This window comes from Mirounga leonina, unplaced genomic scaffold (genome assembly GCF_011800145.1).
Source record: "Mirounga leonina isolate KUSES-001 unplaced genomic scaffold, KU_Mleo_1.0 Mir_129, whole genome shotgun sequence".
NCBI lineage: Eukaryota > Metazoa > Chordata > Mammalia > Carnivora > Phocidae > Mirounga > Mirounga leonina.
Genome location: NW_023270323.1, coordinates 81,338,897 through 81,351,600, shown reverse-complemented (window position 1 = coordinate 81,351,600; position 12,704 = coordinate 81,338,897). Strand labels below are relative to the sequence as shown.

General features: G+C 58.9%; 1 protein-coding gene across 2 annotated transcripts in view; it reads right to left on the bottom strand.

Moving 5' to 3' along the window:
* Positions 1 to 12,500, bottom strand: part of CPLX1 (complexin 1) — a 34,388-nt gene extending 21,888 nt beyond the window's left edge. The window contains exons 1-2 of one of the 2 annotated variants that reach the window (XM_035004454.1): positions 12,451 to 12,500; positions 10,963 to 11,068 (exon numbers count right to left, since the gene is read on the bottom strand). In XM_035004454.1, the coding sequence (XP_034860345.1) occupies positions 10,963 to 10,993 (31 nt within the window). In that variant the 5' untranslated portion in view covers positions 10,994 to 11,068; positions 12,451 to 12,500. Of the gene's footprint in view, positions 1 to 10,962; positions 11,069 to 11,741; positions 11,867 to 12,450 lie in introns of those variants that run through there. The other variant, XM_035004453.1, reaches the window with a different exon arrangement.
* Between the last annotated feature and the right edge of the window lie 204 nt (positions 12,501 to 12,704).

The following is a 12,704-nucleotide window of genomic DNA, read 5'->3' as shown; positions in this document are numbered from 1 at the left end:
AGGACGAGCCCTCAGTGGGGCGGCCACGGCGGCAACAGAGATCGGGGTCCAGGGGAGGTGAGGGACCCACGGCAGGCCCGAGAATCCCGAAACGTCAGAATGCCAGCGCTGGAGAGAAAAACCGTACAAGCCTCTCGAGGGAGAGCAGATAAAAGCAGGTCACGTAAAGAGCACTGGGAATAAGAATAGCATCTGATGATTCAACAGCAACTTGAGAATCTGGAAGACAACAGGAAAATAACTTCACAATTTGAGGGACAGAATTCTTTTGAATCTAAAACGCCATTCCCAGACAACCGTGCACGTAGGCACAAGACAGAGCCTTCCTCTGTGCGGTCACAGAAAGCTCCCGAGGACCCAACCAGTGTTGAGTGACAGCCTGGACAGCAACCAGGGATGAGAGCGAGCGGGAGGTGCCAGGGTCCTGGGGCAGCTGCTCCAGAGGAAACACAGCTAACAGTCCGTCTGGGACTGATAACCGCACCCAAGTGTCGTCGGGAGGGCTGCTTTGCTGGTGTGAAAAGCCTGAAAGACAGTCCACAGAAAACTGGGCGAACGGAAAATGAGCCCTGTGTTAGCCTCAGGGCAGACCGGAGGCTTTATAAGGAAGACATGTATTTGCACTGCCCTGCTTGGCTCACCAGTGACACTATTTACGTGGTCATGACGGTACCACCCTCAGCGGCTGGTACGGCCACGTGAGGAGCACGGAGCAGGAGGTCTGGCAAGAGCTCAGTGGCCCCCAGTCCAACAACGTCTGAGCCCCCCAGTCCAACAACGAGCACATGACTGAGGAACAGACAGGGAGGCATGCGACAAGGACACCTCCCGTGGGCTGACGAGAAAAAGTTTATTTACGTTCCATATTATTATTAGATCTGAAGGCATCCTTCCTTGAAAAAGAATTTTTAAATAATGAGCGATTCTAACAGGTGCTTTTGAATGCAACGCCATCTCAAATTTCCATATCACTTCTTTATATTTCTCTGTATTATTTCAATTCCCTACAATAAGCATCCACTTTCATGTTAAAAAATAAATATGTATAAATATCTCTTATAAAGTTGAATGCAAAGATCAAAATATTCTTTTTAAAAAAAAAGATTTTTATTTATTTATTTGACAGAGAGAGAGACAGTGAGAGAGGGAACACAAGCAGGGGGAGTGGGAGAGGGAGAAGCAGGCTCCCCGCCGAGCAGGGAGCCTGATGCGGGGCTCGATCCCAGGTTCCCGGGATCATGACCTGAGCCGAAGATAGACGCTTAACGACTGAGCCACCCAGGAGCCCCCAAAATATTCTTTATATATAAAGAGGACATACTGCAATCCTAGTCCCCTGGATCCACATCCCAAAGACCAAAGGTGGGCGTGGACGTAGGGAGGGCACAGGAGAGCACAGAACTCCCAGCCCACAGTGTCCTTCTGGACTGTGACAATTAGAGCTTAAATAATGTTTTAAAAGGGCATGTAGGCTCCAAAACCTGCAGAAGGTTTTTAAAAAGAAAATTAAGTCCATATATTAGGATAAAAGAAGTAAAATAGCACGAAAGCATTTCACAAAGGCGTGAGTGGAAACGGCAGGTCCGATCAGTTACGTTACCTCCGACGATGCAGGCGCCCTGCTGTTCCTGGTGGCAAGGCCCCCTCACTGGGTGCCCACCCCCACCGCCCCTGAGGGGGGTCCGACTCTCCTCGCCATCCTGGCCAAGGAACAAACGAGCTTCCAGGGAAAAATAAAGCCTGTCACTGGCCACGGGGCCACTTCAGCTCCTACCCTCGGCGCACTGGTCAAGGTCCCGGTAACAAGCAAGGATGACAGTGGCCTTCTGCACTGTCCTCACCAGCAGAGCTGGGCCTCTCCTGCGTGCTGGGTGCAGAGCCTGGGCCCCCGCCCTCCAAGCCCTTAGGAAGGGAGGCACCAGACACTGGGGGCCCTGCCTCACCCTGCTGCCATGGGGCTCGGGGCCCTGGGCCTGATGGCTGGATGGCGACCTGCAGGTGCCTCCTGCTCGCCTCCAAGCAGGCCAGAGCCCTGCCTCAGCCGGGCCACTGGAACGCACTGAATGCACATCCCTAATTTTCTGCAAGGCCCCTTGAGCTTTTATGCACGCTCAGAAGGGCCAAAACCACCTCTTCTCTGCCCGTCCACTCCTTCTGTGGTTTTGCAAACCTTTATTAGTTGTCTGGGGATTTTCCTCCTGCCGTGAACAAAGTCCCCCTCCCCTCGCCTCAGGGACCACCAGACGCTCCTGCCTGCTGGGGAGGGGGCCCAGGGCCGGGGGCTTTGTGGAGCCAGGCGCCAGGCGAGAGCATCTGGTCTTGGCTTTCAACAAACGGAGACAAGAGCGAGATGAAAACGCCTATTAGTGAGCCCACACAGAGCCAAGCCTGGGGGCAGATGGCGCAGCCGCCCGGCTCCAGGAGGGTTGTAATCGTCATGGATCCGTCCTTCCATTCAGCCACTCTGCCACTCAAGTGGCTGCCCACTCGCCAGTGTCACCCGTGAGGCAGGATGCTGCAGCCATGGGCCCTGGGGTCGCTGGTCCGCGGCACTTCATCTGCTGAGAGGGACAAGGGCCAGGGACGGCCCCCCACACCTCCTGGCCCCGCGTCTCAGGGACCTCCCACAGTGTCTCCACCTTGATAGCGACCCCAAGGGCAGGGTGGGCTCAGCTGGGCAGGGCATCTACTTGGACAGACAGAAGGACAGCAGAGACAGAGGCCAACACGGGTCTCTCTCACCCCCGTGGACCAGGCACAAAGCCTGGGGTGGTAGTCCACATTTCCAGAACCTTCGTTCTGAAGGAAAGCTAAGTGCAGAATGGTCCTGGTGGGCCTGAGGAGCCTCGAGGGCCCGAGGCCAGCAGCTTGCTGAGGGTTCCCCAGGACCACCCCGCATCTTCTGTTAAAGTAGCTTCAACTTGTCCCTGATGTCTCCTCCTACCACAGGCACACAGCATTTGTTCTTCTTGTCTCTCCCAGGAGGCCCCAGGCCTTGCTGGTCAGCTCTTAAACCACTGGGGGCCAGAAGGTGAAGGCAGAGGCCTGGGGCCAAGATGGCCTGGGGTGGGGGCGCCTGGGTGGCTCAGTCGTCGGGCGTCTGCCTTCGGCTCAGGTCATGATCCCGGGGTCCTGGGATTGAGCCCCGCATCGGGCTCCCTGCTTCTCCCTCTCCCACTCCCCCTGCTTGTGTTCCCTCTCTTGCTGTGTCTCTCTGTCAAACAAATAAAATCTTAAAAAAAAAAAATGGCCTGGGGTGCATGCAGTGGACAGCACCCTGCCCTGACAAAGCCCACCATCCCCGCGCAGGAAACAAAGCTCAGCACGGGGCTCTGTCATTTCCGCCACAACGAAGCTGCCACGTCCCACGGTTGTGTTAGGAACACCATCGGGGCCAAAAGGCACAGATGTGGATGCCAACCTGCCTGTAGGCTCTCTCAGAGCTGCTCTTAGCCAACTGCCTGACCTGGTCCCAACCTCCTGAGTCCCAGTCTGCACTGGCACCCAACACCCAGCATGCAGCACTCAGTACACAGCACCCTCAGCACCCAGACCCAGCACTCGACACACAGCACTGAGCACCTGGCACCCAGCGTGCAGCACCTAGTACATAGCACCCCCAACACCCAGCATGCAGCACTCAGCACCAGGCACGCAGCATCCGCAGCACCCAGACCCAGCACGCAGAACCCAACACCCAGCACCCAAAGCACCCAGCACTCAGAACCACACTCAACACCCAGAACCCAGTACTCAGCACCCTCAGCACCTAGCACACAGAACGCAGCACCATCAGAACTCAGCACAGAGCCTTTAGCACCTGGCACTCAACACATGGCATCCAGCACTGTCAGCACCCAGCATGCAGCACTCAGAACCCAGCACCCCAGCCACTCTGCTGGGCCCTGAGCAGCTTGGATGCCACAGTTCACAGTCAAGCCCATGGGACCAAAGGGGACCTACCGGGTGGAACAGGGACTCTCCCCCAGCCCTGCCAGGCTGCCCCTAAGAAAAGGAAGCCAGAGCTCCTGACCAACCCCTGCAAGGGAAGAGAAACCATGTTCTCCACTGCCTGGGAGATGAGAAAAGTGAGAGCAACCCTAGAAAAGAGAGATTTGGGGGCGCCCAGGTGGCTTAGTTCGTTAAGCATTCGACTCTTGGTTTTGGCTCAGGTCATGATCTCATGGGTTGTGGGATTGAGTCCCGCATCAGGTTCTGCACTCAGCGGGGAGTCTGCTTCTCCCTCTCCCTCTGCTCCTCCCCCAGCTCTCTCTCAAATAAATAAAATCTTAAAAAAGAAGAAGAAAATGTTCTTAAAAAAAAAAAGAAAAGAAAGGACACCTGGGTGGCCCAGTCAGTTAAGCGTCTGCCTTCGGCTCAGGTCATGATCCTGGGGTCTCAGGATCGAGTCCCGCATTGGGCTCCCTGCTCAGTGGAAAGCCTGCTTCTCCCTCTGACCCTCCCCGATCTTGTGCTCTCTCTCTCTTTCTCAAATAAATAAATAAAATCTTAAAAAAAATAAAATTAAAAAAATTAAAAAAAATCTAAAACGAGAGATTCATACAAAGCCCAAGACCAGGCAGGTCAGGAGGAAGGACCACGCAGCAACCAGCCAAAGCCTCCACCTCCCCCTAGACAGAACCAGGGTGCTCTGGGCAGCCCCCGACCAATAGCAGGAGTCTCAATGCTCCCCCCTTGCCCAGCCAGGGTGCACCCCCTGCCTGATCCATTAAGACCTGGGCTTGGGTTTACCATGCCAGAGTCTCTGAAATTTGTTGGCATTAGGGTCTGCCTGGACTTGATGCTCATTCTGCTAGTTTAACGCCCCAGCAGTAAATGTGCAACGTTCCGGAGCCAACCGAGCAGTCCCTGATGTTAGTGCAAGATCACTGTGAGCCCCGCCACAGAGGAGCTATTAAAATGAATGCTTTAATCCCAACCAGAATTTCTTGCCAACCAACAAGGAAAAAAACAAATGACTTTATCGGTTGAAGTGCAATATATCCATTTTATTCCCACATTGGGGCTAAGGCTTTATAACTGATCTGTAGCTTAATCAACTAGGAGTGTCGTCTCTTGAGGGAAGACCTGTCCTCATTGTTTTAGGGAGAAAAGGCAGTTTCTCTGATGTGTCTTTCCAGCCTCCGAGAGATGTTGGATACGTGGTGTCTCTCCTGAGCCCACGTATGGGCTGGTGCCCATTCTGAACGAATGTTGGTGCTTTATCACTGACTTTTTGCTGGCTGCCTGTGGAGAAGTCCAGCTCTCAAGGGTGAGCAGGGGAAGGAGGAGGTACCCGGCCCTTGGAGGGCTCATGGTCTGGGGTCTTGCATCTGAAAATCAAGATTTCCCAAGTTGATGCAAGCCCCGTACTATGAGCTGCCCAATACCGCCCACCTTGTTTGGAGGGTGATGTGCCCACTTTGGCCTCACCTTCCATGACACACAAATGGAAATCTCCAGTGGGATCCCATAACTAACCAGAACAGGGGGCTGTCCCTTGGGCCCTCCCCTTCTGCCTGCCCTGTCCATGGGATGCTGGAGCAGCACCAACCACTCTGCCACCGTAAGAAGCAGGCTAAGCATGAAAGCCCGGGAAGCTCATGGGGTGACGGGGCGCAACAAGAGCTAAAGCTGGGTCCCAGATGGTACCACAGAGCAGCTGAGCCACCTCCTGACTCCTCTTCACGTGAGGGAAACAAACCTTGGTTCAAGCCCCTCTCTGTCTCTCTGATTTGAGTCAAAAGCATCTTCCCCAGTGCAGAATTCTGGTGCTTCCCCTCCCAATCTGCCCCTTCTGCAGCCCAGCTCAGCCCGCGGCTCCACCATCCCCCCAGAGAACCTGGCTTCACCTGGTAGTGTCCCAGCTGGGCAGCCCCAGGTCCATGGGAGGCCCCCAATAAACAGAGCTCACTCCAAAACAGACAGATAGGGCAGGGGGGCCAGTGAGACCTGCCCTACCCTCGGGACCCGGGTTAGGGACAGGATGGGGAGGCCTGGCCTCACCCTCAGTGTACGGTCCCGTGAGTGGACACTGGGGGTCCAGACAGGACCACCTGGTATCTCAGGCTCTCTCTACAGCTCTGACCTGAGGTCCTAGAGGCCAAGGCAAGGAGAGTCTGGGAAAGAGCCACCTCTGATCTGCAAAGACCTCAGGATCCCTGACGCTACGTCCCCAAAGCAGCTACAGGTACATGCAGGACTCAGCTGGGAGTCAGAGACCCAGCAGTGGGAGAGGGGGGCTCAGGATGCTTTACAGAAGCAGGTGCCAGACAGGGAAGGAGGCCCCCTTCAACACGCCCGTGGAGGTGGAGGAAGGCACCAGCACTGAGGGAGGCACTTCTCTGCCCAGGGCTCCCGGCTCCCAGCGGGAGACTCAGCTCCAACCCCAGCCCCACCCCCACTTGTGTGAGCGACGCGGGGGGCACTGCCCTCCCTTCTCCAGGGTCTGACCTGGCAGTCTCGACACATCTGGGGACTGACCCCCAAGAGCCCCAGCAGAGAGCACACAACCCACCCCCACGGGGTGCAGAGGCCCCCCGACCACAGCAGCCCCCAGAGGCTCTCCCTGGGGTACACATCTGTGAAATGCTTTTCTTCTGTCCGCGGAGGTCTGGGTGACAGGGATCCATCTTCCTCCCATACATGTGCAGTCTGGCTCGGCGGGGCTTCTGTCCCCACTCAGACATGCTCGCCTCAGGAGGGTGGCTGTTCATTCCTGCATCCTCCCCGTGCACCAGGCACAAGCCCTGATGCCTGACTCCCCAAGAGAGGACAGCCTCCCCCCAGGATGGCCCCAGGCCAACTCGCCACAGGACACAGGACACAGGGACCACGTGTCAGTGAGGCACTGGAGTGTGCTCAGTGAGAAGACCCCCCGTGGGCGTGGTCACGGTTGTCCTGCAACGTCCTCCTTCCCATCTCCTGCTGCCCCCGCCCTGCAGCCCTTGGGCCTTTGCACGTGCTGTGTCCCAGGGTCATCTGCCCATCCTTGAATCCCACCTCAGATGCCCCCTCCTCCGTGAAGCCCTCCCCTGCCCCCACACCATCCCCGAGGACCTGAGCATGCTTTGGACATGGAATATGTCACACCAGGCAGATCAACAGGACAGCCAGCCATGGACCAGTTCTTAGGGCCAGAATAGCCACGCTGCAGCTGATTTAGCCTGATGAGAGTCTACACCAACCACCCAACCACAGTAACCTGACAATTGCCTTTGCTCTTGTCCGCGGTGTGAATACAGCCCCAGGGCCGCTTGCCACTTCCTGGCCTTGGGAGAAAACTGTTTTTTCTTCAAACTGCACCCTTGAAGACTCTGAGCCCCAGATCTGTGTCCAGTGGCCCAAGCACATGGCCCCCATTCAAGGCCACCTTGTCGCAGTCTCCAGGCCACCACTCGAGCTGCTCCCACAGACTTCACAAGTGTTCTCTTCTTCAAGGGACTGAGCATTAAATCTGGGGTCAATCTTGGTGTGGCCCAAGAACATAAAGGCCTCCACGATATTCTCTCAGTGAGAACAAATTTGTCAACAGCTGGACACTTTTCTCAACAATTTGGCCCCAGGAGAATTCTCCCCAGCCAGCCCTGTGTGCCCATGGCACCCACAGCTCCCTGGCCTCGGGAGCAGAACAGTGTCCAGGGGGATCACGTCTGACTTTGAAGGAACCAAAGGTGCCCCCTAGTCATCCCAGGAAGAATTCAGGCCCTAAGAGCAGACGCCCCCATGGGTTCCACCTGGTCCCTCCCAGGCTGCATCTCAAGAGAGACTGCCACCATGCAAAGCCCTCCCATGCCCAGGGGCCCAGGGACTGGAGTGTGTGGGCAGATGCTGCCATCACAAGGAAAGGAGCCCCGGGAGCCATCTGTCCCCTCCTTTGTGGTCCGTGGCTGCCTACGTGCTCTCCGGGGCTCTGGGCGTCTGTGAGGCCACCAGTCAGTGCTCGTGGCCTTGCTGGGGCGTGAGTCCCACTGCTCACCCGCAGCGGCGCTGACAGTCCCACTCCCACCTGCCAGGCCCCCTCCTGGCCTGCTGGGCCCTGTCCTCCCTCACTGCCCAGGGCAGCCCCTTGTCACCACAGCAACGCCTAGCCACGCCCCTCAACCTTCCCTTTCTTCCAGTAGCAGGTGCTCCCGGGCGGCCTCGTGGTCCCCAGAGCCCGTGGAGGAGACCGCCTTCAGCAAGGGTCACACTGCGCTGTAGGGGCAGAGCCAGAAGCCCGCTGGCCAGGCTTGGGTTCCACGGGGGTTGGGCCGCAGGGACTGGGCAGCATCAGCCATCGACAGAGGCTTATAGGAAAGGCCTGGGGCCGCCGAACTGCATCTGAGCTCCTTCTGGACTGGCAGCCCCTGAATTTCGGGCTGCCACTCAGTTCATCATACCCTGAGCCCCAGAGTGGACCAGACATGCGCTTCGGGGTGGCGGAGTGGGGGACTGTGGACGCCCTGTTGGTCTACCTGACATGGGACTCTCCAGGCTGTCACCTTGAAGCTTCTGTCCCCAGCAAAGGCCTTCCATGAGACACATGGTCAGGACAACACAGCAGCCCAGTGAGCTGGCCACAACTTAACTAGGCTACATCGAGTCCTGTCCCCAGCAGGGCCGAGCGAGGCCTGCCCCCGTGGGGCTCCCTCCAGGCCCTGTGTCTTTCCTCCCTCCTGCTGCACAGACAGGTACATGGTCTCTGTGTTTTTAGCCCTGACTCTATTTCTCAGTTTGTGTCTGATACATCTGTCTCTCTGTCTCTGTGTCTGTCTCAGTGTCTCTCTCCACCATGCACCCTGCACTTCTGTCTCTTGTCCCATTTCCTTGGGTTCCTCAATCTTTTTTTTTTTTTTTAAGATTTTATTTATTTATTCATGAGAGACAGAGAGAGAGGCAGAGGGAGAAGCAGGCTCCCCGCTGAGCAGAGAGCCCAATGCGGGACTCGATCCCAGGACCCTGGGATCATGATCTGAGCTGAAGGCAGACGCTTAACCATCTGAGCCACCCAGGCGCCCTCCTTGGGTTCCTCAATCTTGGTCTCAGGGCCCCCTGTCTTTTTTCCCTGGCTGTTCTGTTCCGATCCTCCATCCCCTACAGATTCCCAGACAGCCAGTGCCCCAGTGCCCCTCTCCCTCTGGCCTGCCCCTCCCCACATCTGTCTTGTGTGTCCAGGGCACCCTCTCTCCAACCCACACCTGCTCCCTGTTTCTCGGGTCCATCCCTCTGGGTCTGGGTCTGGGTTTGGGTCTGTCTCTGTCCCTCTGTCTGTACGTACTCATCCTAAGAGGCCAAAATGATGCCCATCCAGGGGGAGAGAAAGCACAGGAAAAAAACACAAGGTCTCGCCCTGGAGGTCAGATGCAGCCACCAACCTCAGCAGTGGGGGCATGACAAGTAGTGGGGGGCAGCACCTGGTGGGCGCACCCCATGGGTGGCTGCTGAGAGGATACTCCAAGGCCCCCCCCGCCCCATGCAGCCCACCCCATTGCTGCCGCAGGAGAAACTTTGGGCTGACATGGAACAAAGGGGATCCAGGCTGGCAATTACCCAGCTAATTTCAGCCATGTAGACAGCCAAATCAGATATTTCAGGTTTCTTACAAACCCACCTCAGGGCCTGAATTAGCCACCTAATTAATTATCTGTACCAGCCTGGGACCGGCTGGGTGGGAACATGGATTGCTCCCGGTGCCAGGATGCTTGTCCCTGAATCATGTCCTGGTGACGTAATCATTATAATTAGACCCAACCTGCAGCCTATCCTTGACCACAGAATCCCAGGAACAGTGGCCCCAGGCCAGGCCCAAATGTCTTTTCATTCGTGGTGGCAGAAATGAAGCCATTCTGCAAAAGACAAGCCCACCCACAGGGCCCCTGTCCTGTGTTTGGTGGCACTGGCCCCACCATCCTGCCCTCCATTACCAGCACAACAGCCCCCATCCGCTCTAGCATCCCCAGCTCTAGCAACAAGGTCCCGATTCCTCCTGCTCCTGCAGCAGCACCATGAGGATGGCCTTGTCACGCATCACCTGACTCATGCCAGGCTGTGCACGGTACCAGGTCAGGGTGTGGCCCACGGAGGCCACCAGAGGGAAACGTCCCGAATGGCAGAGTCAGGAGCTGGCCACAGGCTCCCATCCCAGGGAGCTCCGGGGAGCTGGTCTTGCAACCAGGGGAGCTGGGATGGGCCCCTTGGGCCTTGGCTGACCAGACCGCTCTACCAGGACGCACCTATCCCAGTGTGGACGTCAGCCCATTGCCCTGCCCACCTCCTAGGCCAGCGTCTCTGGCCTCAGTGATGACCCCCTCTGGATGAAATAGGCACAAGATTCCCTTCAGATAAGTCAGCAGGGTTAGAAGGGCGGCCCTCTCCCAGGGACCCACACACAGCTGCCCTGCCTGTCTTGGCGTCTTCCCTTGTCCCTGTGCTCAGCCAGCCCTAGCTCCCTGTGCACGTTGCTGCCCCCACCCTGGGTGAAACCCACGGGGTCCTTGCTGGACACCACAGACCCAGCCCTGGCCCCCACCCCTACCCTGCCTGCTGCAGCTTCCCATGGCTCTGCTCACCAACAGCAGAACCCCCATGGGGCCCACCAGATGCTGCCAGTTAGGATTGGCCCTTGGTGCCCCTGAAACCCACCCCCCACTAGCCCCCCAAAAGCGAGGGTGCTGCTGCTTCACCCTGGACCCCAGCCTCAGCACTGTCTGGTGGGCTCTGTCCTGACCACGCACACCATGTACACCCTCCCCCACTCCCCGTGCTGGCCAAGGCCATTTGGGAGGCGCTGGCTTTGGTTCCTACCCCCCTTCTCCCTGGCTCTGTCCTGAGGGAGGGAGCGGGCAGGTGTGTTTCCGGGGACATGCAGTGAAGGCATCTGTGAAGTCTGAGGGTGACCACGTGCTGAACGTGCCCCCATGTGTCTGCATGCCACTGTGGGGATGAGGCCGGCCTTGTGCCCCCACGCCCCCAACTTCCTACCTCCCAGGGCCTGTTTCATCACGAACTCCATGACGATGGCTTTGATTCCTCAGCGGCTCCTCCAAGGGTCCGAACACACATCCAAGTGTGGTGGGGAATTCTCTGCCTGGGGGCGAGGAAGTGGTCACAGGTCACCCTGGCTCGGCCTGGGGGAGGGCTTTTTGCTCATCCCTGCGTGACGACCCCTGAGCATGGGTCCGTGGTCTGGAGAGAGCATCCTTTGTCGATTCCCCCACCCCTATGGCTGGACCCCGACACTGACAGGGACGCCGGAGAGGGTCTGGGAGGGTCTTAGTGGAGGAGGGTTTCCACCCCACACCCTGACCAGGGCAGGTAGATTCCAAGACCCCAGCTGGGCCTGCAAAGTGGCCTCACGTGGCCCCTGGTTTTCTGAGTCCATCTTACGGTGGCTACTGCAGCGACAGAGGCGGGAGAGCACAGCTCAGAAGGAGCCGGGCTGTGTGAAGCTGGGGCAGACCCAAGGGGTGTGTGAGGTGACTGGCCCTTCTGCCTCCCTGGTGGACCCTGGGCCACAAGGGGGTGGGGGAATCCATTTAAGAGACAGGAAGGGCTATGGTGGGTGGGGCCAGAGTGGATACCCCTTCAAAGAGGTCTCTTTGGCTTCTGACAGAGGAGGCTCAGGGACAGGTGGACCAGGCTCCACCCAGGGGAAATTCGAGGGCCCACTTCCACCCACCCGCAGCAGAGATCCGGGAGAGACTGCAGGGAACCCAGCCTTCAGGGCAATGGAAATGGGAGGTCAGACCCCACCCCCCCACCTGCGTCTGCACCGGTGGGGCGCTCCAGGGTCCAGGTCAGCTGAACTCTGGTGGGGAGGGGCTGCCTGTAGGATAAGCAGCTGCAAGTCCCCTCCCTCCCCACTTGTGGGGTCTCTCCTGGCAGGGAAGCCCAGGGCTCTGGAGATCCAGTGTTTTACGGCGTTTTCCTCTGCAGACGAAGGAGACCCGCGTTTGTGCGGCCTGGGGAGGGCTGGCTGGGTGGGAGTGCCCCCGCCTCCCCGCAAAGCGTTGGCGCGCAGGGGCGCCCTTGCCGCAAAGCAGATTCTCTTCCAAACTTCTCCCCTGGCTCCTGAGGGGGTGGGGAACTCAGGGCCCAGCCACAGAGAGGCTCGGGGTGCTGCTGGAGCTCCCCCAGGCTTCCCACTGCCTCCCCGCGCGGGCCGGGGCTCCCGCTGCCGCCGCACCCCTTGGCTTTGCGGGCGGGCGAGTTGCCCGGCTCTGCTGAGCGGCCCTCAGGCGGGAGCGCGCCAGGAGAGAGAAAGAGACACAGGACATGGAGGGGAAGGGGAGACGCGCAAAGCGGGAGCAAGAAGGAGGGAGGGCGCGGGCCGGGACCGCGGGGCCCGCTTCAGCACCGTGCGGGCGGACAGCGCCCGCCCCGGCCGAGCGCGCGCCCAGCCGGGGCCGGGAAGGGGCAGGCTGGGCAGGGGGCGGCCTGGAGTGGGGCGCGCGCGGGAGCGTGGGTTACCTTCCCGGGGCCGGGGTGCGGGCGGGCAGGCGCCTGGGCAGTCAGTGGCGGAGCGCGCTCGGGCTGGCCCGGTCCATGTGGCGCCCCGGGAACTGCGGCGGCGGCTGAAGGGCACGGCGAGGAGGGCGCGTCACATGGAGGCGCACCCCGCCCCCCGCCCGCGTCCGAGCGTGACGACGAGGGCGGGGCCGCAGCGGCGAGGCGGGCGCCCGCAGGGGGCGGGGGGCGGGGGCGGGGGCGGGGGCGACGGAGCC